The sequence below is a fragment of the Rhinoderma darwinii genome, chromosome 3 (genome assembly GCF_050947455.1).
Source record: "Rhinoderma darwinii isolate aRhiDar2 chromosome 3, aRhiDar2.hap1, whole genome shotgun sequence".
Classification (NCBI taxonomy): Eukaryota; Metazoa; Chordata; class Amphibia; order Anura; family Rhinodermatidae; genus Rhinoderma; species Rhinoderma darwinii.
The window spans coordinates 14,762,389-14,785,258 of record NC_134689.1 but is presented as its reverse complement, the minus strand read 5'-3'; the positions used below and the strand labels follow the sequence as shown (position 1 = coordinate 14,785,258).

The following is a 22,870-nucleotide window of genomic DNA, read 5'->3' as shown; positions in this document are numbered from 1 at the left end:
ACCTGCTCCAGTGATTGTGGTGCTAGGACAGCAGACCAATACAAAGCTTTGCATGAAGCTTAGGGTCCTTTTACACGACCCGACATGGGACGTGAAAATCAGTGCCGATCAAAGAGACCGTGTTGATCAGAGGTCCTTTGCTCCTTTCACAAGGAGCAATGATTGGTTATGTATCCCCGAGTGCTCGTTACTACGATCGTTCGTCCCCATACAGTTCCATCATGTCAGCAGCGCATCTCCTGTTTACACAGGGAGATGTGCTGCCGACTAATGACCATATTATTAGCCGCATAAACGAGCAGCGCAGCCGATGAATGAGCGTTTGCTCATTCATCAGCTGATCATTGCCCCGATCATTGGCCCGTGTAAAACGGTCTTCATAAGACAGATGGCATTTACATTGGGCCAGTTCCCTTCGTCTTGTTCTAGAAACCGAGAAGAATAGAAGACCTTCATAAGTTCTCACCATCTACTGGGAAGGATAGGACAAGCTGTTCCCGGTTATGCTGCCGGTGTGCCATTGTGTCTACTACTGGAACTACATTTTCACCTCCCTTTACTTTTTTGAAACTTCTGTCTCCGGCTTTTTTCATTGTTTTTGACTTGAAATGATTTACTCTAAAACCAGTGAATTATGGGTAATGTCACTTCTTAACCTCTGCTAGAAAGAGGCACTAGTAGTCTACCTTGACCACCAAATTAACCTCCGTGTCTGTATAGTGAGCGTGGAATTGTGTTTGTACAATCTATTCTATTCTACCCAGCGGCTCTCCTTCACGTATTCAGAGATTCAACGAAACACTGAACCGTAATCTATCTTCTCTCTAGTCAAGGTAGAATGACAATTGAACGAGCTTTGTTCAAAATTAAGTAATTTACTATAACTCTCACTTAGCCCAGGCTACAAAAACACAAATAAAATCCCCCTGTGTTGGTTACTCATAATAAAAGCTGTTTTTTTACTCTGAACGCTTTCAAGAGCTATTCTAGTTATGCCATGAAACCATATACATAAACGGCGTAAATTATAGAGGAAATCCACGCCAGCTCCTAGCTGGCGTAGATTTAACTCTATGGGGCGTAGCAAGGTAGAGGCCCGTGCTGGGCCCCTATCTTGCCACTCTCAGACTACCCCCTGCCCCTTCCTTTAGACCGTTAAATAAACAAAAAAAAAAAAATATATATATATATATATATATATATATATATATATAGAAAAAAAATTATGCTTACTTCTCTGCTCCTCTTCTCTCCTCCGGCTCCCTCATCACCCCAGCGCCGCTCATACAAGGACTTGGCGCCGGGCAACATCAGGATGCGTCACAACACTGATGACGTTAAAGTGCTGAGTCACATATAAGGGCCCGTCGCTGCTCCGCGTCAGGTCCATGTATGAGCGGCACTAGAAGGATGAAGGAGGAGAAGAGGAGCGTTGAGGCGAGTATGAATGTGAGTTTTTTTTTGGCCGATGTGGGGTGGGGGGTGTTTGGCGTATTGCCGTTGTCCTGCTGACATTTGCGTCACATTTAAAGAGGCTTTTGCCTCTTAATAAATGTGTTGGAGTTTACTCCAACTTTTCGGTCTATTAAAGACTGGCGCATGAAAATCCCCATTGTATAGGAGTCTAAAGTTCTTCGTTGTGTGTAATATATAAAAAAAAAAGTTATTTCTTTGCCCTCTGTCCAGGACACTGCATATCTGGCAGAAGAATGAAAAACAGGAGGAATGTGTTGCTGGTGGAGAGATCAACTTCCTACATCTGCTACATCACCCGTGTATTACTGATAATACCTTATAATACATTACTTGGGGCATGTGTTCTTATGCAGGTCTTGTAAGTTCTTTGAGTACAGCATTTTATCTTTGCTTGTATTGTTCCTACATACAGCTCAAAAGTTGCAGAATTGTGAATTCAGCTCTGGAACATAATACAGTCTGTAACGCAGTATAAGGTAAGTAATGTTATGTATTAACAAAGTTTCTAAACTCTCTAATGATGTTCAAGGGACATATCTTTTCATTTACTATGGAAATTGTCCTGTTAATAATTTAGAATTCTTTTAATCTAGTATTATCAATTATATACAAATATCTCATTTCTAATGCTTAAAGGGATTATGCAGGACTAGGAAAACATGGCTGCTTTCTTCCAATTACATTGCCACACCTGTTTATGGGTTGTGTATAGTATTACAGCTCCGCTCCATTTAAATGAATAGGGGCTGAGCTGCAATACCACATACAACCTGTGGACAAGTGTGGTGCTGTTTCTGGAAAAAAAAACTGCCTATTCCTTTGCAATCCCTTTAATGGTATAAAACAGAATTACTTATATTATCGCTGAATTATTTTATTTATATACAGAAAAAAAACCAGTAACGAGAATTTTTTATTTTTTTTTTGCATTCAAAATGAAAGAATATTTCAGCCCAAAACAACAAACGTGAATTGTGCTTGCAAAAGAGGCGAGATCATCGGTGCCGCCGGCGAGACTCAGAGCAGAAATAATCAACTTATCAAAGCAGATATAAAACAGTCTCCTTATAGTTAACCCATTTGTAGACGAGCTGCCGGTACAGGGAACATAAGTTTTTTTTTATTTTTTTTCTTCGGCATCTTGAGGCATTTAATGTCCGTTTCCTTGATTCCTGCTTAGTCGGAAGTGTAAGAAAAAAGTACTTTCTTTTATTTTTAGATTTTATGTTGCAGTTACTGTGCTTTTAAACAATAGCAGCATAAATCACTGTATGTAGGACCATCGATGTTGAGTCAGGTGTGGCCTGATGACATCATTATGACATCACACGTCTCTCAACCTTGCTGGAAATGAATGACTGGTTGATATCGGGTTCAGCTTGGTAATGATTTTCATACTACAGGCTTGCACAAAAATATCCACCTTCGGTCCTGCAAAGCCCATAGGTTTTCATTATGGTAGTCATCAGTGTTGAGAGCTGGTTTTTACATCACACATGTATGTGGCACCCATGGACCAGCTGATGATGATGCCCATGTATGAATCACGTGTTCCTTGGGTTTGGCAAGTCAATAACTATGGGTGGGTTTACCGGCTGGTAATTGACCGTACATACCGAGGAGTTGACGTATGTGGTGGTTCCATCTGCCATGACTCCATAACCTACAATATAAGAAATACAATATTCATTGGGGCTGTATACTGTTAAAGGGTAACTAAACTTTTTAAAAACTTTTGACATGTCATAAGTTTTGATCCGTGGGGGTCAGAGCACTAAGACCCCCACCGATCCTTAAAATGAAGCGCTCGGGTGAGTGATGTGTGGCTTAGTTTCTGATCGGCTTTCCTCAGGAAGCCGAGCGAGTGTTGTACGGGCTCGATAGAAAGTTTATGGGTATGGATTCCGTTTACTTGGCTTTCCTCGGAAAGCCGATCAGAAAAGAAGCCGCACATCGCTCACCTGAGCGCATCTGCTTCTTCATCATAGCGATCGGTGGGGGTCTCAGTGCTCGTACCCGTACCGACCAAAACTTCTGACATGTCAAAGGTTTTTTAAAAGTTTAGTTACCCTTTAAAGGAGTTATCTCATGAAGACAAACGCCCTATTAGGGCATATGGACATTGGAGAGGGTGTCCCCCACTCACGAGGCCCCTCTATGAACCAGAACGGAGAGACGCTCTGAATGAGTGGCTCCAATTTTTAAACCATCCATATATTACACGGCTGCTATGTAATACTACAGTTTGCCAGGAGAGGGACCTGTGGCGATCAGCTGGACATATCTCACCCATAGAGCAGCATGGCATTATTATTCAGGGGTGGGTCATTAGGGCACCTCCTAATTCAGTTACAGCAAACCTCAAAGGGATTGTGTGAGATTAGTAAAACATGATGGCTATCTTCTAGAAACAGCGCCACTGTGGTCCACAGGCTGTGTTTGCTATTGCAGCTAACCCTCATTTAGCTGAACTGCAATACCAGACATACCACACGCACGTCTTGTGGCACTGTTTCTGGAAGAAAGCAGCCATGTTTTTTTTTATTCTGATACATCCCCTTAAAGGGGTTATTCCAACAATAGATTTTTATTGCATATCTCCTGTTTCCCGCTGTGTTTTTGAGCCCGGCAGCAGCAAACGGGAAGGGAAGTGAGTCGACACTACATGTGTGTTGTACTGTAACCCAACTAAAGTTTTGTTTTTTTTAACTTTAGGGTTTGGTAAGGGGCCCATGACCTTTAATGCTTGGGGCGCAGACCACTCTGTCATTACTGTATGTCAGCATTATTATATAGCTACACTATGTGCTGTATTTAGCATTGTATGGCGGTATAATCCTGCCCTTACTCGACTTTAGAATCGCTCAAGCACAACGTAACATTACCCTGCCTTATATAAAGAGACCGTGCAGCCCGTAGAAACAAATATGGCGGTACACCTGGTCCCGATTCATTTTCCCTTTGGATGTAACTTACCTTCATGTATGTGACCAAACACATGTAACCTCGGCTGAACTCTCCTCTGCACTGTGTTCAATAATTCTACACATCCCACTCGCTGTAATTTCTTCGGCACCCAATCCAAAAATCCTGTCATAAAAATGATATATAATAATGCTGTATGGCAAACGACGTCATAATCAGTTGTGATCAGTACCAAGATGTCCGAACAATAAAGTGGATCCTTCGTGTTGTATATATTGTCCTATCGGCTGGCCACATGTCATAGGGCAGGGGAGCTGAGCAGATTCATATAGAGTTATGTGGGAAAAGTTCAGTATAACTTCTGACTTATAGATTAGTTCTCTATCAGTGTTACCTCACATCTCACTGCACCCCCTGCTGCAGAGGCGTAGCTAGGGGTTCAGGACTGGGGGGGGGGGCAAAACACATCTGAGTTGGCCCAAACCCAGTGGGTCCCCCAATGCATGTTCACAACTACAGAACCGCATCCGGGGAGGTCAGAATTATGTAATCAGAAACATTCACAGTATAGTGCCTCCCCACACCATATAATGCCCCTATAGAGCCTCCCCAAACACAGAATAATGCCCCTATAGTACCTCCTCACACAGCATAATGCCCTGACAGTATAATGCCCCCATAGCTGCCCGACATAGTACAATGCCCCCATAGCTGCGCCACACAGCATACTTCCCCTATAGTGCCTCCCCATACAGTAAATTGCCCCTATAGCTACTCCACATGCAGTATACTGACCCTTAGTGCCCCCATAGCTTCCCCCACACATTATAATGTCCCCGTAGTGCCTAATAAAAAAAATAATTACTCACCCTTCCCCGTTCACATGACTAGTGAAGGAGATCACTCTGCTCCTCCAGTATGTGTGACTCGGCGCAATGACGTCACTGCATCGGGCCCTGTCTGTGCCAAGCCGCTCATGACCAGCGTGACACCGTGAATGCTAAAGCAGGGAGCTTATCGCTCCCTCCTCCAGCATTGGATTCAACTGTATCTGCATCCTGAGGACGCAGATACAGTTGAGACAGGGACATGCCACTGCAGCCGAGCCTGCCCCTGAGCCCCATCATCTCAGTGGGCCCAGGGCTTCTGCTGGCTACGCCTCTGCCCTGCTGGTTCAGTGTCTGTATAGAGCACATTCTGTTGTGATGTGTTGTTGCTGGAGATGTAGGGTTAACATGAGTTTCTACTACACTTTCTACAATGTATTGCATAGGATTCTTGGGAGATTACAGATGACAGGCAGCAGAGTTATAGCTCTGGCTATAAGACATGGCTACCGAATGGTGATTATTTTATCATGTAATGGCAGGTAAATTATAAGTCACTACATACTTGGCAGCCTGAATCCTTTTCTAGTATAATAATAGTAATAATAAAAATACTCTGCTACTGGTCTCAATGAACTGGAGTTACAGCAGCACGTTCACTTTATGGCCTGTGATACAGTAAACACATCAAGTCGCAGCGGAGAAGTAGATACAATTGTATCCAGTCTAGACCATGCTCTGTGAGCTAAACAGCCTGGACTCCAGACTGATACATTGTAGCAAAACTAGCAGAGAGACTTGTGCAGCTGCTGTGATGTATTTAGCTCGCAGAGCATTGCCCAGACTGGTTAGACTGGAGCACTTGCCCATAGCAACCAACCAGGGCGCTACTTTTATTTTCAAAGGACCTATGAGAATTGGTTGCTATGGGCAACTGCTCCTCTTTTTCACTAGTATTGATAAATCTACCCCATTGTGCGGCTCAATGCAGTGCAAACGTAGGATGTCAAGGACAAGATTATCAAGGGGCAAATGCCCTTCACCACCACCCTCAGGATGATTCACTTCCGGACCTAACTTCCCGTTTCTGATGTCTGCTTGAAAACTAGGACCTAATCTGAGTTATCTGGACATTGTATAAGGGAGGATTTACACGAGCGTGTGCGTTTTGCGCACGCAAAAAACGTGGCGTTTTGCGCTCGCAAAAGGCACTTAACAGCTCCGTGTGTCAGCCCCGTATGATGCGTGGCTGCGTGCTTTTCGCGCAGCCGCCATCATTATGACACTCTGTATGTTTGTAAACAGAAAAGCACGTGGCGCTTTTCTGTTTTCATTCATACTTTTTACTGCAGTTGCGCAAATCACGCGCGTCATACGCAAGTGCTTCCGTGTGAGTTTCACGCACCCATTGACTTCAATGGGTGCGTGATGCGCGAGAACCGCACAAATATAGGACATGTTGTGAGTTTTACGCAGCGGACACACGCGTAAAAATAACGGACTGTCTGGACGGCCCCATAGACTAACATAGGTCCGTGCGAGGCGCGTGAAAATCACGCGCGTTGCACGGACGTATATCACGTTTGTGTAAATCCGCCCTAACAATGTCATTTAGGCCGTCCATAGGAAAAAAAAGGGGAGATTTCCCGCGTGCCTCACGTCCTCACCTCATACGCCACTCTCCCTGTTCACTCCCGTGCACCACTGCAGACATCGTCCTGACGCCGGGACGTGAACAGGACCGGAAGCTGCTGGAACGGGGGAGAGGATAAGTATCTGCTGGTCTGGGGTATATATTAGTTTAGGGGATCTGAAATGGGGTCTGTGTAAGTTTAGGAGGTCTGGGGTTGTATTAGTTTAAGGGGTCTGGTCTGGGGTCTGTATGTATTTAGGGGGTGTGTATTTGTTTAAGGGTCTATTAGTTTAGGGGTCTGAAATTTGTTTATGAGGTTTGATCTGGGGTCTGTATCTGTATAGAAGTTCTGGTCTGGCGACTATTAGTTATGAGGATTGATCTGGGATCTATATTTTTTTACAGGTTCTGGTGTCTGTATGTACTTAGGGGTCTGTACTACTTTAGGGGTCTTTGTTTAGGGGGTCATTTTTCTGAGTTTCGATCTGGCACCTGTATTTGTATAGGGTGTCTGGGATCTGTATTTCTTTAGGGGGTCTGGTCTGGAGTCTGTATGTATTTAGTGGATCTGTATTTGCTGAGGGGGTTTGGTCTGGGGTCTGTTCATTTAGGGGTCTGTATTTGTTTATGTCTGGGGTCTGTATTCATTTTGGATGTAATTAATGGGTCATTGGTACTATTTATTATTTAAATGCCGTATTTTGGGGGCGTATCCTAAAAAAATGGGCCGGACACAACGGAAAATAATTTGCCATCTTCCGACGCTCTCCCTGATGTCCCTTCTTACAGGTTAGCCGGTATGATTTAAAGCAGTAAAAAACACGCTCTGATATGGCCGACTAAAATCGCATCAGTCATTGTGCGACTTTGTGGCGTCTTCAAGTACACAAAATTCCTAGAAATATACAGATGTAGCCAAGTTTAACTTTACTCTGATAACTTGCAGTGTGACATCACACCACAAAAGCCATTGAAAAAGTTCAGAAAACGTTTCAAACCAAGATAAAGATGGCTACATCTGTACCACGCCAAATAAGTGGCCTCACATGGCATATATTCCTCATACATTATGGGGCATTTTTATTAATATGTTTCATGGCTAAGACGACTGCGCCATTTTGCCGTGCCCATGCTTTTCAAAGGACTTCTATGTGGCCCACACACAGGGTTTGAGAATTCAGAATGACATTTTCATTGAAAATCTTTCGCACAGTCTGTGTCAGCAGTGAACAGGTTAACTATAACAATATGCCGGATGACAGACAGTCCGTCAGCGACGAGCAATTTCATCAATGTCTTTTACATCCAGTAAATACGAGCATAATTGTTCCCTGACAGTCTCCATCCTATAAAATGAATCTCATTGGTTTTCTTTCTGCGCTTCCAAATTTATCATCTGTTTCACGAGCAGCTGCCATCGAGAGGAAGACAAAAAGATAAAACCGTTCCCTCAATGCCACTTCCTTGTTTCAGAAATCAAGAGGTCCGGGGGATTTGAAGGCTCTGGTGCCAATCCCGCTGAGAAACGATCAGACAGATTTATTTTAACATGACGTTCCACTGAATAGGACACAATATGAAAGGTATCGGCAAGGATCTCCGGGATTAGAAAAGTTACTGTCAGAGGCTCCTGGGCCCCTGATGTTAAATCTGTAACTGGGCCCCCACCTACCATGTGCCATTTATAATACTGGTGTCTTCTTATATGGCAGAAGGGCTTTCGGACTCAGGCAACAGGGCCCCGGTGCGACTGCTACCTCTGTACCCCCTATGGCTATGCCCCTTGGAAAAAATTGAAATTTAACGTTTTGTTTTTTTTGTCAGCCTTCTGTATATCTTACCAAGGGGCGGTCCGTGCGTTATAAGGATGTCTGTGCTTTCAGGTATTAGGTTCCACTTGTCTAATAAAGCCTGCCCACGAGGGAGATTAAATCCCCATCCATAGAACCAGGGCTGCCTGTAAATGAAAGGGAGATGTTGTCAGTAATAGTCCACCGTTATCAATAGTAAGTCTTCTTAAAGGGCTTGTCCAGTTTGGAAAAATTATTATCATACGCCCTATTAGGGAGCTGCGAGTTGGTAGAGGTATTCCTCTGTTCAGGATCTTCATCTCTTGGAGTGGAGAGCGGTTACATAGGGCGTCTCTCGCACCGGAGGACCTGTCCTGTCCTGCATTACACAGACACATTGATATAACTGGACAATGTGTAATACTTAATTTCACCTGTGGTGGCACTGCAGGAAAATGAAACAGTTACTGCCAGGTTTCCCTACAGATTACAGCTGATCACTGGGGGTCCCGGCAGGGGCACCCTTAACAATATGTAATCGGCATATTGTCAAGGGACCCTTCCAACAAATAGGGGATTCCCAAGAGCAGAACCTCATTAAAGGGCACCACTCAGCTGTTGAATAGATGAAGAAGTAATTTATGGAGCCAATAAAAAAAAATGCCCCTCAATCATTTTCTTTATGATCCTGCATATAGTCTGTCTAGGAAAACACAAACTTCAGACATCACCTAGTTAGGGCTGATCGTATGCCGGAGCTGGTAGTGGTTACTTCTGTTGGGGGGGGGGGGGGTGGGTCTGTTACTTGTGTATATGTGGCCCCAGACAGTAATGGAAGGAATACTCCAGTCAAAATTGACACAATGGCCCACATTTATCATGCAATTTACGCCAGATTTATGCCTAAAATGTGACCAAAAAAAGAGCAAAATCGCAATCGGTGACAAATTTGCAGCAAAATGTGCAACTTTTCTCATCCCTCGCCAAATTTGGAAAGTGACGAGAAAAGTAGTCGTGGTTTTCAAGAAGACATAGTTTAGCCAAATTTAGTAAGTAGAAATCCTAAAAATGGCGAATTTGGCAGGCAAAGACTTTTATTTATGCCTCTCCGACTGCAAACTGAGGCACATTTATTAAGAGGCATGCATCTTTTAATAAATTTGGTGCAAATCACGTAAACTACCTCCTCTAAATGTGGGTCAGTGTCATACCTAGTGCAGGGCCTGAGGGGGCGGAGCATGACACGTGAATTCAAAGTACAACTAAAGAATTCTGGAGTCCTGTTCTGCCCCCTTGAACCCTGCACTTGGACGACACGAACCCCAAAATACCATGACTAGTCATTGTCTGGTTCATCTCTTCCTTTCGGAATAGTTCGGCAAAATGCATCTTAAATGGGGTGGAGCTCTTTCAAACGTACCCAAAATGGGCACTTCTGGTATATTTTGTGGGCCTTCCGGGGCAGATTGGGGTTGGGATTAAAATGTTGGAAGGAAAATGTTATTATAACTTGATCTATACATTTTTCTGGGTTGTTACTGACCCCTCCCATCGTTTCAGCTTTTAAACGACTTTTTCTTATGTGGAGAATCCCGGGGTAAAAAAAAAATAGTTTGGATCGGCATTGACCACAGCAACAACCAATCAGATTCCGTATCTCACGATCTACTATAGGCTTGAAGGCAAAAGCGGCGACCGGATTGGTTGTTGAGGACAATGCCTCCACATTCGATGTCCAATACGTAAAAACCCATAATCACCTTGACATATAGCGTGGCGCAGAATTACATTTCATTAATTTCGGCCAAAAAAGTTAAAAAATTTGACCTTAAACCAAGTAGGAAATACACAAGAAGCTAAATATTCACAATCTCACACTAGGAAATTTGCTTTTCTTTTCTGAGGTAATCATACGAATTCATTTCGTACGCAGAATGATGGTTACCATGGAAACCATCAAAAATTCTCTTCTCAGAAACAGATGTCTCATTTAGTAGAAAATTATAATGTAAAAAACCAAACCCTGGGGAAAATTAATGCAAACGTTACCTATAGTGTGAGGTCTCCTATATAGCGGTGGCGTCAGCAAGCGAAACATGTACCGGTCCTTGTCCGACTGCGGCGTAATATCTCTCCTCGTCTGGTAGCCTTCATTTATTGTCTATTAACCCCAATGATCGCTCCTGGGAAGCCTTCGTTATCCTACATGGCCTGCAGCAAAGTATTATTAACCCCTATTACTTCTTAATTCGCTAACAATCGCTAGGTGGTCATTCCCAGCACAGGTCGCACTCACTCGCAGCTGCATTTTACCGCAGTCGTCCAACGCAATCTTATCCAATGGGAATTTTTTGAATTCCCATTGACCATTTGCATTATTTGCAGGGGTTATAGAGCCTGTCGCAACCTAAAATTTGATTTTTGAACCTTTTATTATAGGTTTACACTATTTATAGTTTTTACCATTAAAATCCCTTTCTGATTCACTGGAGGCACCTGGATGTGACTGTGGGGGAATATGTAACCTACCTACGGTTATAGGGGTGTCTGTGGCTGAAACATTACTATTGGGGCTTCCGTGGCGGACTAGTTTTACGAAGGCATCTGTGGATTTCAGACTTATGGGGGCATCTGTTCCTGATACATTTTTATGGGGGCATCTGTGGCTGACATTGTTATGGAGGCATTTTTGATTGACTCACTGTTATGGGGTAATCTGTTGCTTACCTACTCTTTAGGCATTAATGGCTGACACACTGTTATGGGGATATCTGTGGTTGACACACTGTTATGGGGACATCTGTGGCTGACACACTGTTATGGGGACATCTGTGGCTGACACACTGTTATGGGAACATCTGTGGCTGACACACTGTTATGGGGATATCTGTGGCTGACACACTGTTATGGGAACACCTGTGGATGATGCACTGTTATGGGGACACCTGACCTGTGGATAATGCACTGTTATGGGGACACCTGACCTGTGGATAATGCACTGGTATGGGGACATCTATGGCTGACACACTGTTATGGGCACATCTGTGGATGATATACTGTTGTGGAGACCTCTGGATGACGCACTGTTATGGGGACATCTGCGGATAATGCACTGTTATGGGAACATCTATGGCTGACCGTTATGGGAACATTTGTGGCTGACACACTGCTATGGGGACATTTGTGTATGATGCACTGTTAGGGTATGTTCACACGGCGGGGGTCCGTAACGGCTGAAATTACGGGGATGTTTCAGCCTGAAAACATCCCCGTAATTTCAGCCGTACCGGCATGTGCAGGCGCTTGAACGCCGCGTCAATTACGGCCGTAATTAGCGCTGCTATTCATTGGAGTCAATGAATAGCGGCTCCAATTACGGCCAAAGAAGTGACAGGTCACTTCTTCTACGCGGGCGTCTATTTACGCGCCGTCATTTGACAGCGGCGCGTAAATATACGCCTCGTGTGAACAGACAAACGTCTGCCCATTGCTTTCAATGGGCAGATGTTTGCCAGCGCTATTGAGGCGCTATTTTCAGACGTAATTCGGGGCAAAAACCCCCGAATTACGTCCGTAAATAGGCCGTGTGAACATACCCTTAGGGGAACACCTGTGGCTGACACGCTGCTATGGGGTAATCTGTGGCTGACACGCTGCTATGGGGTAATCTGTGGCTGACACGCTGTTATGGGGTAATCTGTGGCTGACACGCTGTTATGGGGTAATCTGTGGCTGACACGCTGTTATGGGGTAATCTGTGGCTGACACGCTGTTATGGGGTAATCTGTGGCTGACACGCTGTTATGGGGTAATCTGTGGCTGACACGCTGTTATGGGGTAATCGTTGGCTGACACACTGTTATGGGGTAATCTGTGGCTGACACGCTGTTATGGGGTAATCTGTGGCTGACACGCTGTTATGGGGTAATCGTTGGCTGACACACTGTTATGGGGTAATCTGTGGCTGACACACTGTTATGGGGTAATATATGGCTGACACTGCTTTAAGGTAATCTGTGGCTGACACTGTTATGGGGTAATCTGTGGTTTAGCGCACACTGTTATGGGGTAATGCATGGCTGGCACACTACTATTGGGGTATCTGTGGCTGGCACAGTGTTGTGAGGACATCTATACCTTACTATAAGGAACTTTGGGGCCACCACAAAAAGGGTTATGTGAACTATATACTGCGGCACACAACATATATCTTTTACATGTGTCCAAAACGGGGGATTCAGGAATGTACACTACACGGCATCCACTGAAATCACCGGGCTGTCTGTGTAACGCGCGACGTGCGGGGTCTTCCAGAGAGAAACATTGCTTGTAGACTCTGCATTCTGGCTGACAGATAGAGGTCCTAAACTTGGGACTCCCCTCTATTAACTTAGAATGCTCTTATCTAAACTAGACAACCCCTCTAATGGGGAAGCCGGCAATGTAATTGTCAGCCAGGAGACTTTTTAACTGATAATTATGTTATTCTTATAACCGGCAATAGTCACCTCTTCATATACACCATCCTGCAACTTTATCAGCACACTACCATTTTTAATCATATAGCCTATAAGCAAACAAAGTTGAATTTGTGTTAATATTTGCATCTGTGGACATAATGTTAGCACAGACTAATTCATGTATGGCGCTCCTAGCGTCGTACATAACTATGATGCTAGGAGCCCGGCTCCCTGCAGTGTGTTCGGTCCGGGACTTGCGGCTGAAATACGTTCCGTCCTTTACGGACCGAACATGCTCGTGTGAATCCACCGTTTTTTTGCAGGCGGAAATTCTGCCTCAAAATTCCGTTTGGAAGTTTGAGGCAGATTTTCCTCTCCCTGACCGCCGATTTTCGTGGTGTTTTTTGCCCGCGACCATTGAGCGCCGCGGGCATAAAACGCTGCGAAATACGCTTTCTCTGCCTCCCATTGATGTCAATTGGAGTTCAGAGGCGTAAACGCCCGAAGATAGGGCATGTCGCTTCTTTCTCCCGCGAGACTGTTTTACCGCTCGCGGGAGAAAACCGCCTCCGCCTGCCATTGAAATCAACCAGCATTTTCGGCCGTTTTTTGCGGAGCGGTTTCCGCGTCAAAAAACATAGTGACCTGCATCATCTAATGAGGTAGACACAAGGAGGGGGCATCCTCTTTCAGCCCAGCAGCACCAATGCGACGCAATCACGGGGTGCCGATAGTTTGTCGTGGCAGCAGGGGGCCTAATAAAGTACTGTCAAATTTAAAAAAGATTATCCAGTGCTGTTACCCCCTCTCCTTTATCCCATTACTCACATAATTTATGCTTAATCTAAATTGACTTCCACTTTAATATATGCATACAATGACCTCTCAAGTCCTGTACATGGCAGGTGTTTTCTTATTACTGTACATATATACATATAACAGTGAAGGGAATGCGAGTGTCACGGTATTCCCACATGTAGCAGGTAAAACCACAGTAATCATGACATAATTCCTGCTGTGTGCGGCTGGCTGCAGGCAGCGCGCTCAGAATAAATGAGATTTGTCATTCACTCAGAAGGAACGGCAGCCTTAATACTGAACGCGATCACCGACTTCCTCTTAAGGCATCAATCTGAAAACTATTTTCTGGAACTGTGTAACTTTTCCCAGGGAGATTAAAAAAAATAATATCTAAAGAATCGTACAAAACGACATAAAAACATTATAGTAAAAACTTAAAATGTTACCAACCACAGTGTCCTCATGACAGTACCAGGCACAGTGCCCCCACAACAGTAACAGCCAAGCCCCCGTTACAAAGCAAATTACAGTGCTCCCAAAGTAGTGTCAGTCGAAGTGCCATAACAAACCAGACACCATGAACCAACGATAATGCCACAGTTCCTCCATAACAGTAGTAGTCACAGTCAACCCATAACAGCATTCTCCGTGCCAGCCAAAGCACATTCTGTAACGCCCCATAAAAGAGTCAGTCACATTTGCCCATAACAGAGCCAGCAAGAGAAACTATAACAGTGCCCCCATAACAGAACCAATACCAGCTCTGGAATTAATGGGCATCAACCCATACTTAAATTTGCTACACTAGCCCCACAACTCTTACATGCCATTTATAGTACTGCGACAGATGAGTCGTTGGACCCTTTGAGGCACGAGGGCTGGGTATAGCTGCAATCCCTGCATCCCCTATAGTGATAACTCTGCCAAGTAGAAGATATGAAAAGAGGCTGTTCATAGCAAATATCCTCCTTAAAGGGGATCATCTGCCGCAAATGTTATAAGATGACAAAAAAAAAAAAAAAATTACCTATCCCCCCTCCAATCCCTTGCCGTTCCCGCGAAGACGCTCGGTGGTCCTGCTGGTCTTTGTTTACAAGTGGCCGTCTCCTGGGCTACTTTTGATGATGTCATCGGGGCCTGCTATTCAAACCCAGTCAGGTCTTTCACTCATTGCCTGAGTATCCGTTTCTATACAGATACTGCCTCTAGCCTGTTATATACATATATTGTCTGCCTGTGTTTGACCTTTCTTTTGCCTGGATTTTGCGTTGCCCTTTGGATTCTCGCTCTTCCGTGCCTTCTCTGGTTTTGACTCCTGTCCTAAACTCTGACTCTGCCTTCGTTAGCGCCTTTTAGATTGTCGCACCCAATTGATCTTCTGGTTCTGACCCACGGCTCCATCTAACTCACAAGTCCCGTCATCGCTGCTGCTAACTGGTGACTACTCTGGGGATCAGACCGTTTTTTTTTTGTTTTTTTGCACATATAATGCGGACTAAACTGCAATATTCTAGCAGTGTCATTCCTTTCTTCCCAGCTCAGTTGCATCCATGTATTTTAAACTCTTTCATAATGGGCAGCTATGTCATGTGATTTCACTCTGACCACCAAAATAGACCACGCTATCATGTGTAGACGGGAGATAATTTTTGACTGTGAACTACAGGATTACATCATCACCTATCAAATCCTTCCTGGCAGCTCTGAGACCCATCCTCTCCCCACCCAGCTCAACCCTCCTTGTTTCTCTGTATTCCCCCACCATGCATAGAGTACTTCTGAAAAGATCATTTCTGCCCTATCTAAAGGGAGCAATGGTACAGTGATATAATAGTTGAGTCTATACAATGATTATCTGCAGTTATAAAACCCTCTGACTCACACTGCCTGTCTATACTAACTGTGAGTGCTGTGGGCAGAGTCCAGTATATTTCTATGAGATGCTGCTCCTCACTGTCTCCTGTGTAAAAACTTACATGGAGAAACCTATCACTAGCAGGAGGCAGAGGAGACAGGCTGATCTGCATCACATAGGATACACAGACTGCAGTGTGAGGACAGAAGTTCAATGTCACTGATCTATCACTTGCAGCACTTGGATAGGACTCTGAGCAAGGGCAATGTGATGAGACTCTCCTCTGTCTCCCTCTGCAAAGCTAGAGGCTTCATGGGAATTGTAGTCTGCATTAGGGGAACCATATTAGAGGGGAAGAAGGAACCCAGATGGCAGACAAACCATAAATGGCCCATCAACTAAAACAGGCGCTCACAAGTCATACATAAAAGCCTCTACATCATTCTATAATTATATGCCTATTCTGCACTATATAGCCGAAAAAAGAATTGCTGGAGTACTTCTTTAAATCCAAACTTCCTAGCGGGGGGTCCCTGGTGAGGACCAAGATGATCCCTTGGACTGCACCTCAGTCAGCACCAGACCGGTTGTAGCCTCAAGGTTCTACTTTAAAGGTCTGGCGGCCTAACCTGCTCGATGTCTATATAAAACTCTATCACGGCTCAGGAACTGAATTTGATCGACTCCATCAAATTGTAAATTTGCAATATATTTTTGTCTTAAAAGGACAAAAATAATTTACATTTCCATATTTATTTGTCATATTCTCAGGTTGCTACCGGGGCCATTGTAACTCCTGCAGAAACAGATTCCCTCTTGAAGTAAGTAATCTGGAAAACAATTTACTTCCAGATAGCTGAATCCTGTCTTTATTACGCTCGCACTACAGGTGGCTCATATCTTTTCGGTATTTACAGGGACCAGCTTGTCTGAACAGACACCCTCTCCGTGTTTTTGTATTCTTGTCATTTTTTTTCCCTAATACACAATTGAATTGACAACCGAACGGAAAAATTCAACCGAATATTATAACTTATCTATTTCTAAAGTGGAAACACAATACAAATACTAACCCTGATTTAAGATCATTTTCCCCTAAAGTCAAAAACATCACTAGCCCTAGAGTCGTCTTCGGACAAGTTGTTAAAAAAAATCTATTCAATTGTTTCCAGGAAAGCATGGGAATCAATATGGCCTCCATCACAGCTCACATTGGGGGGGGGTCATCCACTTTTTCTAGCCTCCTTAATGTCCATTTGGCCACAACCCAAGTGGGTGACAACCTATGTGAAACCTTTAGTGACCTCCATATTGATTATTATTTGGCTTTTCCTGAAACAGAAATAACACCGATACCAATTAGAAGAATTTTTGCCAACTTAATAAAAAAAGACAACTCAAGGCGTTATATTTACTGGTGTTCTTTAAAGGGGTATTCCTATTACAGACATTTATGGCATATCCACAGGACCGGATAGATGCGGGTCCCACCTCTCCATTCACTCTAACCCCTTTTGCACACGACCAAGTTCGGGCCGTGAAAAATGGTCCGTGTGTCGGCCGGATTTCCCAGCCCGACCACGGTACAGGTGAACGGGACTCCTGGCGTCATAGACATTTTACGATGCTAGGAGTCTCTGCCTTCCCGCAGAACTGCTGTTAAGGTACTAAACAAAATGATACAGTACGGAACAACAGTTCCACGGGGAGTCATAAATGTCTATGATGCCAGGAGTCCCGTTAACCTGTACCGTGGACAGGCCGGGAAATCCGGCCAACATGCGGGCCGTTTTTCACGGCCCAAACTCACTCGTGTGCAGGAGGTGTAAGCCTGGATGCGGTGGGATGGGGTTCGGGGGAACCCCATTCTTGACATAGGTGCTAGTCCCAGAGGTGGGACTCCATCTACCAGACATGGCATAGATGTCTCTGATGGGAATACCCCTTTAGTGAAGTTTGCCTATAATTCCACTCTTTCTGGCGATACTGCACATGTTGGCAGGATACCTCCCAGTGTTGAGGTCCCTTCGCCACCCGATTTCAGGTTGTGGGGGACAGAGAAGGGATCTCGACACCGGGAGGGTTGTCATCTCCATCCACCGACACAAGTTATGGACCAGGCTAGAATGTTTGAATGTTGCTTAGATTTTGGATGATTAGGCCTCATGCACACGACAGTTGTGTGCAGGAGGATATACAGCGGCATACAGGAGTTCCTGCGCCACGCCCCTTTGGCTATCGTTGGCTCTGCTCGGCTTTTGTCTGAGTGCCGCATGGCCAGCCCATTGTCATTGAAACTGAAGTTCCACTTGGCTATAAAATAAGAACTTTGTGCTTATGGTTTTATTTTTCGGAATCTCCAGTCAAAATTCCCCTTTTGTAATGCTGCTATCTAAATGTGATCATATTTCTGGGTCAACTAAAATACGAATTTCTCATTATGTGACAGATGGAGCCTTCTTTTGATACCACGCTGAAACTAGTATGTATGGTATCTAGGGCAAAACAAGCAGAAGAAAAAAAACAAGGGGGAAGGGATTAATTGTTGTGGCATGGACACCCGCTATGTAATATACACCCATGTCATGCAGGGCACAAAAAAAAACCTGAATAGTCTAGACTATTTATCTATTTTCTGACCACAAAATGAAAAAATATCCTTACTGGGACACAGTAATGCAGAGGAGACACCATCTGTGCCTCCCCTGCCTTTTCTAATGCAGAATGATGGTATAATAGCAGCTAAAGTCGCTTTTTATGTTCTGTTTACATAATTTCTTTTCACATTTATCTTTCATAACAATTTCATTAACTTAGCAAAGCAATAATATAAATAGACTGTGTATATAACATGGTATGTTGAGATAATGACCTTCAACATCCAACTACAAATTCATCATTCGGTATAGTGACCAGGAATGAAGTAGTGTAGATTCCTCATATCCAGTAGCAGAGATATAAAGGCTGCTGGGCACTGTGGACGGAAGGCCCTTTCGCCCCATAAGAAGACACATGTATTATAAATTGCACACAATAGGTGAGGGACCCTATCATTTTGCATTGGGGCCTAGGAGTAGGTTGCACCTCTGGTTCACACGGAGACAACCATTGACTCCATCATAGACATTATAGCATTTCACCGGCTAACATTCAGCATCAATCATAAGATAATATACGTCCAATGAATAAACATAACCATAGGTGCGCCGGCCTAGCGTGAATACGGAATTTTTACGATGCCATACATTAAGACACCAGAATGAGTTATACATCAGCGCCACCGCCCTCGTTCCACGTTCGCTGTATTTCTACCTGATGCAAAATGTCAGTTTGTTATACGTCAGCTTTTGCCGGTTTTAATAAGTTGGTCTTACCATGGGGAACCATATATCCTGAATCCGCGCACGGTAACATCAGAATCCTGGAGATAGATGCAGTTTGTGAGCAGAGACTGAACATTTTCATAATTCTCCGGCTTCAGTTTCGACACAGAAGGAAAATAATAGAAATCTTGTTTGATTAAGTCTGCCATGAACTCGTGGTCAAATGTCAACTCGTGATTGCCGGCAATTACTATTTTATACTCATATGGGAGGCTTCCTAAGAGAGAACATATTTGACAGCGTTAGATAAGAAGGGCAAATGTGTAAAAATAGCCTTATACTGATGATATTACAGACATTATCATTATAATGGTAGAAGCATAGCAAAATTACACCAGAAAATAGAACACATGCACCATAGTATAAAATACAAGCATCAGGTCCAAAAATATGACTGGGTATCATCTAGTAGGGACGTTTTGCAAGGGCGTAGTTGGGGGGGGGGTGGCTGATGGGGTATGTGCCCGGGGTACTTTTAATAAACCACTTTGCCTTTGTCTGGGTACTTAGATAGAGGGCCAGGGCAATAAACTAAATTCTTGCCTGGGTATAAAAAGACTTGCTATGACCCTATGAACCAAAAATGGTGTGCCATCGGCTAGAAGTTTATGAACTCCTTGGTGATTTTTCCAATATTTGTAGAAAATTTCCCCATTTTTGCCAGTCTTGCAACAAATAGTCCTGCAAACAACATTTGATACACAACCGCCAATATAATTATGGAAACAATGGGTGTCCCTACCAATAAGCATCCCATGTGGTTTTTATGGGGTCTCTAGTGACTATGGACCCAGTGCTGCTTTGCCCCCTGTGTCACATTTCATCTACTAATCCTTTCCAAACTAGAGGGTGGACACAGTTTAAAGAGAACCTATCACTAGGTCATATAAGTTGAACTGCTTTATTGACCTGAAAAGCGCTGTCTACCTGATTCCAGTAGTTAGCCAACAGGGTGGAGCTAGCTTCCTTGCCTCTGATGCTGACCAATAAGCACCAGGCAGCTTGAGGGTAGTTCACACCCTGTTGGCTAACTACAGAAAATTAGCATAGAGGAAGCCAGCATTACAGTGGTCCATATATCTGGAATGGATATAGACTCGTCATGACATGAAATTGGCTGCCAAAGGAATCCCCCAGAAGAGCAGATCCCACCAAGTTATACAATTTTTAGTAATTTTTGTTTTTCAGCTATTATAATCTTCTAAAACATTTACTTATATTATAACCCTACAACACAAGTGCCATTTTGTGACTTCATGCTTATATTTGTGCATAAATACACCCATTTTTAGATGATCGTTGATGCAGAGTGCAATATTTGGCATTACTAGATAAGAAATGTTGGCTATTCCTTTCTTAAAGTGGCCTAATCCCAGGAACATACATTACATTGTTTCCCTATACATGAATGTGGCCAAACAAAGCTGCAACTCAGTGTTGGACTATGTATGTGGGTAGATCAAGGATACGTTCTACTTGCCAAAGCAATTAAAGACGTTGATCAATATAAGACCCCATCAAGGTAAAACCTAAGCAGGCCTGTATCTACCATAGAAGCAGCCCCTGTGGCCTCGATGGAGCCCCTGTGCATGGCTCCCCCTCTATACAGGCCCCGGCCCGAGCATTGTACCATCCTTCTCTTCTACAAGGCATGGAAAGTGTCTGAGCCCCAAACCCTCCTTTTCCCATACATAATGTGATGACACACTGGCGCCAGAATGAGACACCATTTGGATTTTCCAAGGTGACCCTTGTCTTCCATGTACACATTTGATCGGCACCATTTTTATGGAAAGGCAATTTTACTACCACCATTTTTAAAGTGGTTTTTGCTTAGGCCTTCCTTGACTTTACATCTATACAGATACCATAAATCCAGTGGACGCACAAATCACGTTCAATCTGTGACCCCCTAGGAAACCCTCTAGGTTTCTTTTTTGTCACTTACCGAGCCAATCATTAAACTTCTTCACTTCACTCGGTAGTCCAAGTTCTGTAAAATCTCCAGCGTGAATCAAAACATCTCCATATGGCATTTGGATGAGATCAGTTCTGGAATGGGTGTCTGAAATGCAGACAAATCGGGTATAGCCAGGTGGTTTTGGAGCATCATGGGGTACGGGATCTACCCTGGAGAAACATACAATATATAGTATAGCGTCAACATATCGTAAAATAAACGGAGAAGTAATAAAGTCACCCACTTCAATAATACGAAATGAATGAGCTATGATGTCTGGATCATGACTTGAGACATTGAGAAAATGCCAAGAGCAGTGCCAGATACTTAGCAACAGCGGCGTAGCTAAAGGCTCATGAGCCGCGGTGCAAAAGTCCTTCTTGGGCCCCCCCCAACTTCTCTTCATGGCTGATGGCCCGCAGCTTTCAGCTGCATCGCTGGGTGTCCTAAGTGTCCCATCGCGGCAGGACTACCAGACAGCGGTGCGGCTGAGGTCTTGAAACATCAGGGGCACAAGCCCCAAGACATGCTTTGCCCCCTTAACATTTTTATTATATATCAGAGACAGTCTATTTATAAGACTATGACCCCAATAACTCTGCCACTGTTTAGGATTAGATACTGCGGCTTCGCAGACCGCATCACACATGATAGGCTTAGATACAGCAGTCTAGCAGCAGATACCGTCACACATGACCGAATTAGATACAGGGTCCCGGACACAGTATGACACATGATAGGTTTAAATAAAAGGCACAGCAGACCGTATCACACGTGATAGGATTAAATACAGGGCTCAGCCGACAGTATCACACATCATAGGATTAGATACAGGACCCCAGCAGACAGTATCACACATGATAGGATTAGATACAGGAGCCCAGCAGACAGTATCACACATGATAGGATTAGATACAGGACCCCAGCAGACAGTATCACACATGATAGGATTAGATACAGGAGCCCAGCAGACAGTATCACACATGATCGGATTAGATACAGCACCCGACATACAGCATCAGAAATGATGGAACTAGATACAGGGCACAGCAGACTGCATTCTTATACTTACCCTCCTCACTCCTGAATCGAGTCCTCTTCATCACCAACGTTGTATGCACATAAAGTTGTGATGCTGAAAGGCGTCAGGACACAGCGCAGCACCCAGATCCCACTCAGGAGTGAGGTGGATAAGTATACTGTTAATGTAGTAACAGGGGCCCGTGTAGTTTACTTCATAGGCTCCAGTTACTACAGTAACTGTGGATACACTTGGTGCGGAATGGCCATGGGGCCGCTTGGCTTTATGGCCGGATTGGAATTGCGACCCCTATAGCTACACCACTTTTTAGCACACCACTCTGGCTGCCACATTCCGATTTTTATAGGCTGAGAAACAGAAATAATCCTATGTGCAAAGAAGCACCCAAATAAAAGTGATATATAATGGCTACATAAAACCACCATATAATGTTAAAACAGTCATACAGTACCCAAATAATACTGCCATAAAGTGTTATACAGTGCCCAAATAATACTGCCATAATGTGTCATACAGTGCACAAATAATACTGCCATAAAGTCATACAGTGCCCAAATAATACTGCCATAAAGTGTCATACAGTGCCCAAATAATACTGCCATAAAGTGTCATACAGTGCACAAATAATACTGCCATAAAGTCATAGTGCCCAAATAATACTGCCATAAAGTGTGATAGTGCCCAAATAATACTGCCATAAAGTGTCATACAGTGCCCA

General features: G+C 44.0%; 1 protein-coding gene across 2 annotated transcripts in view; it reads right to left on the bottom strand.

The window, feature by feature from the left end:
* Positions 1–2,376: 2,376 nt before the first annotated feature.
* MPPED1 (metallophosphoesterase domain containing 1) overlaps positions 2,377–22,870 on the bottom strand; it is a 44,920-nt gene continuing 24,426 nt past the window's right edge. For both annotated transcript variants that reach the window (XM_075855989.1, XM_075855988.1), the window contains 5 exons: positions 21,099–21,280; positions 19,142–19,367; positions 8,703–8,818; positions 4,453–4,566; positions 2,377–3,139 (listed from right to left, as the gene is read on the bottom strand). In XM_075855989.1, coding sequence (XP_075712104.1) covers positions 3,021–3,139; positions 4,453–4,566; positions 8,703–8,818; positions 19,142–19,367; positions 21,099–21,280 — 757 coding nt within the window. In that variant the 3' untranslated portion in view covers positions 2,377–3,020. The remainder of the gene's footprint in view (positions 3,140–4,452; positions 4,567–8,702; positions 8,819–19,141; positions 19,368–21,098; positions 21,281–22,870) is intronic.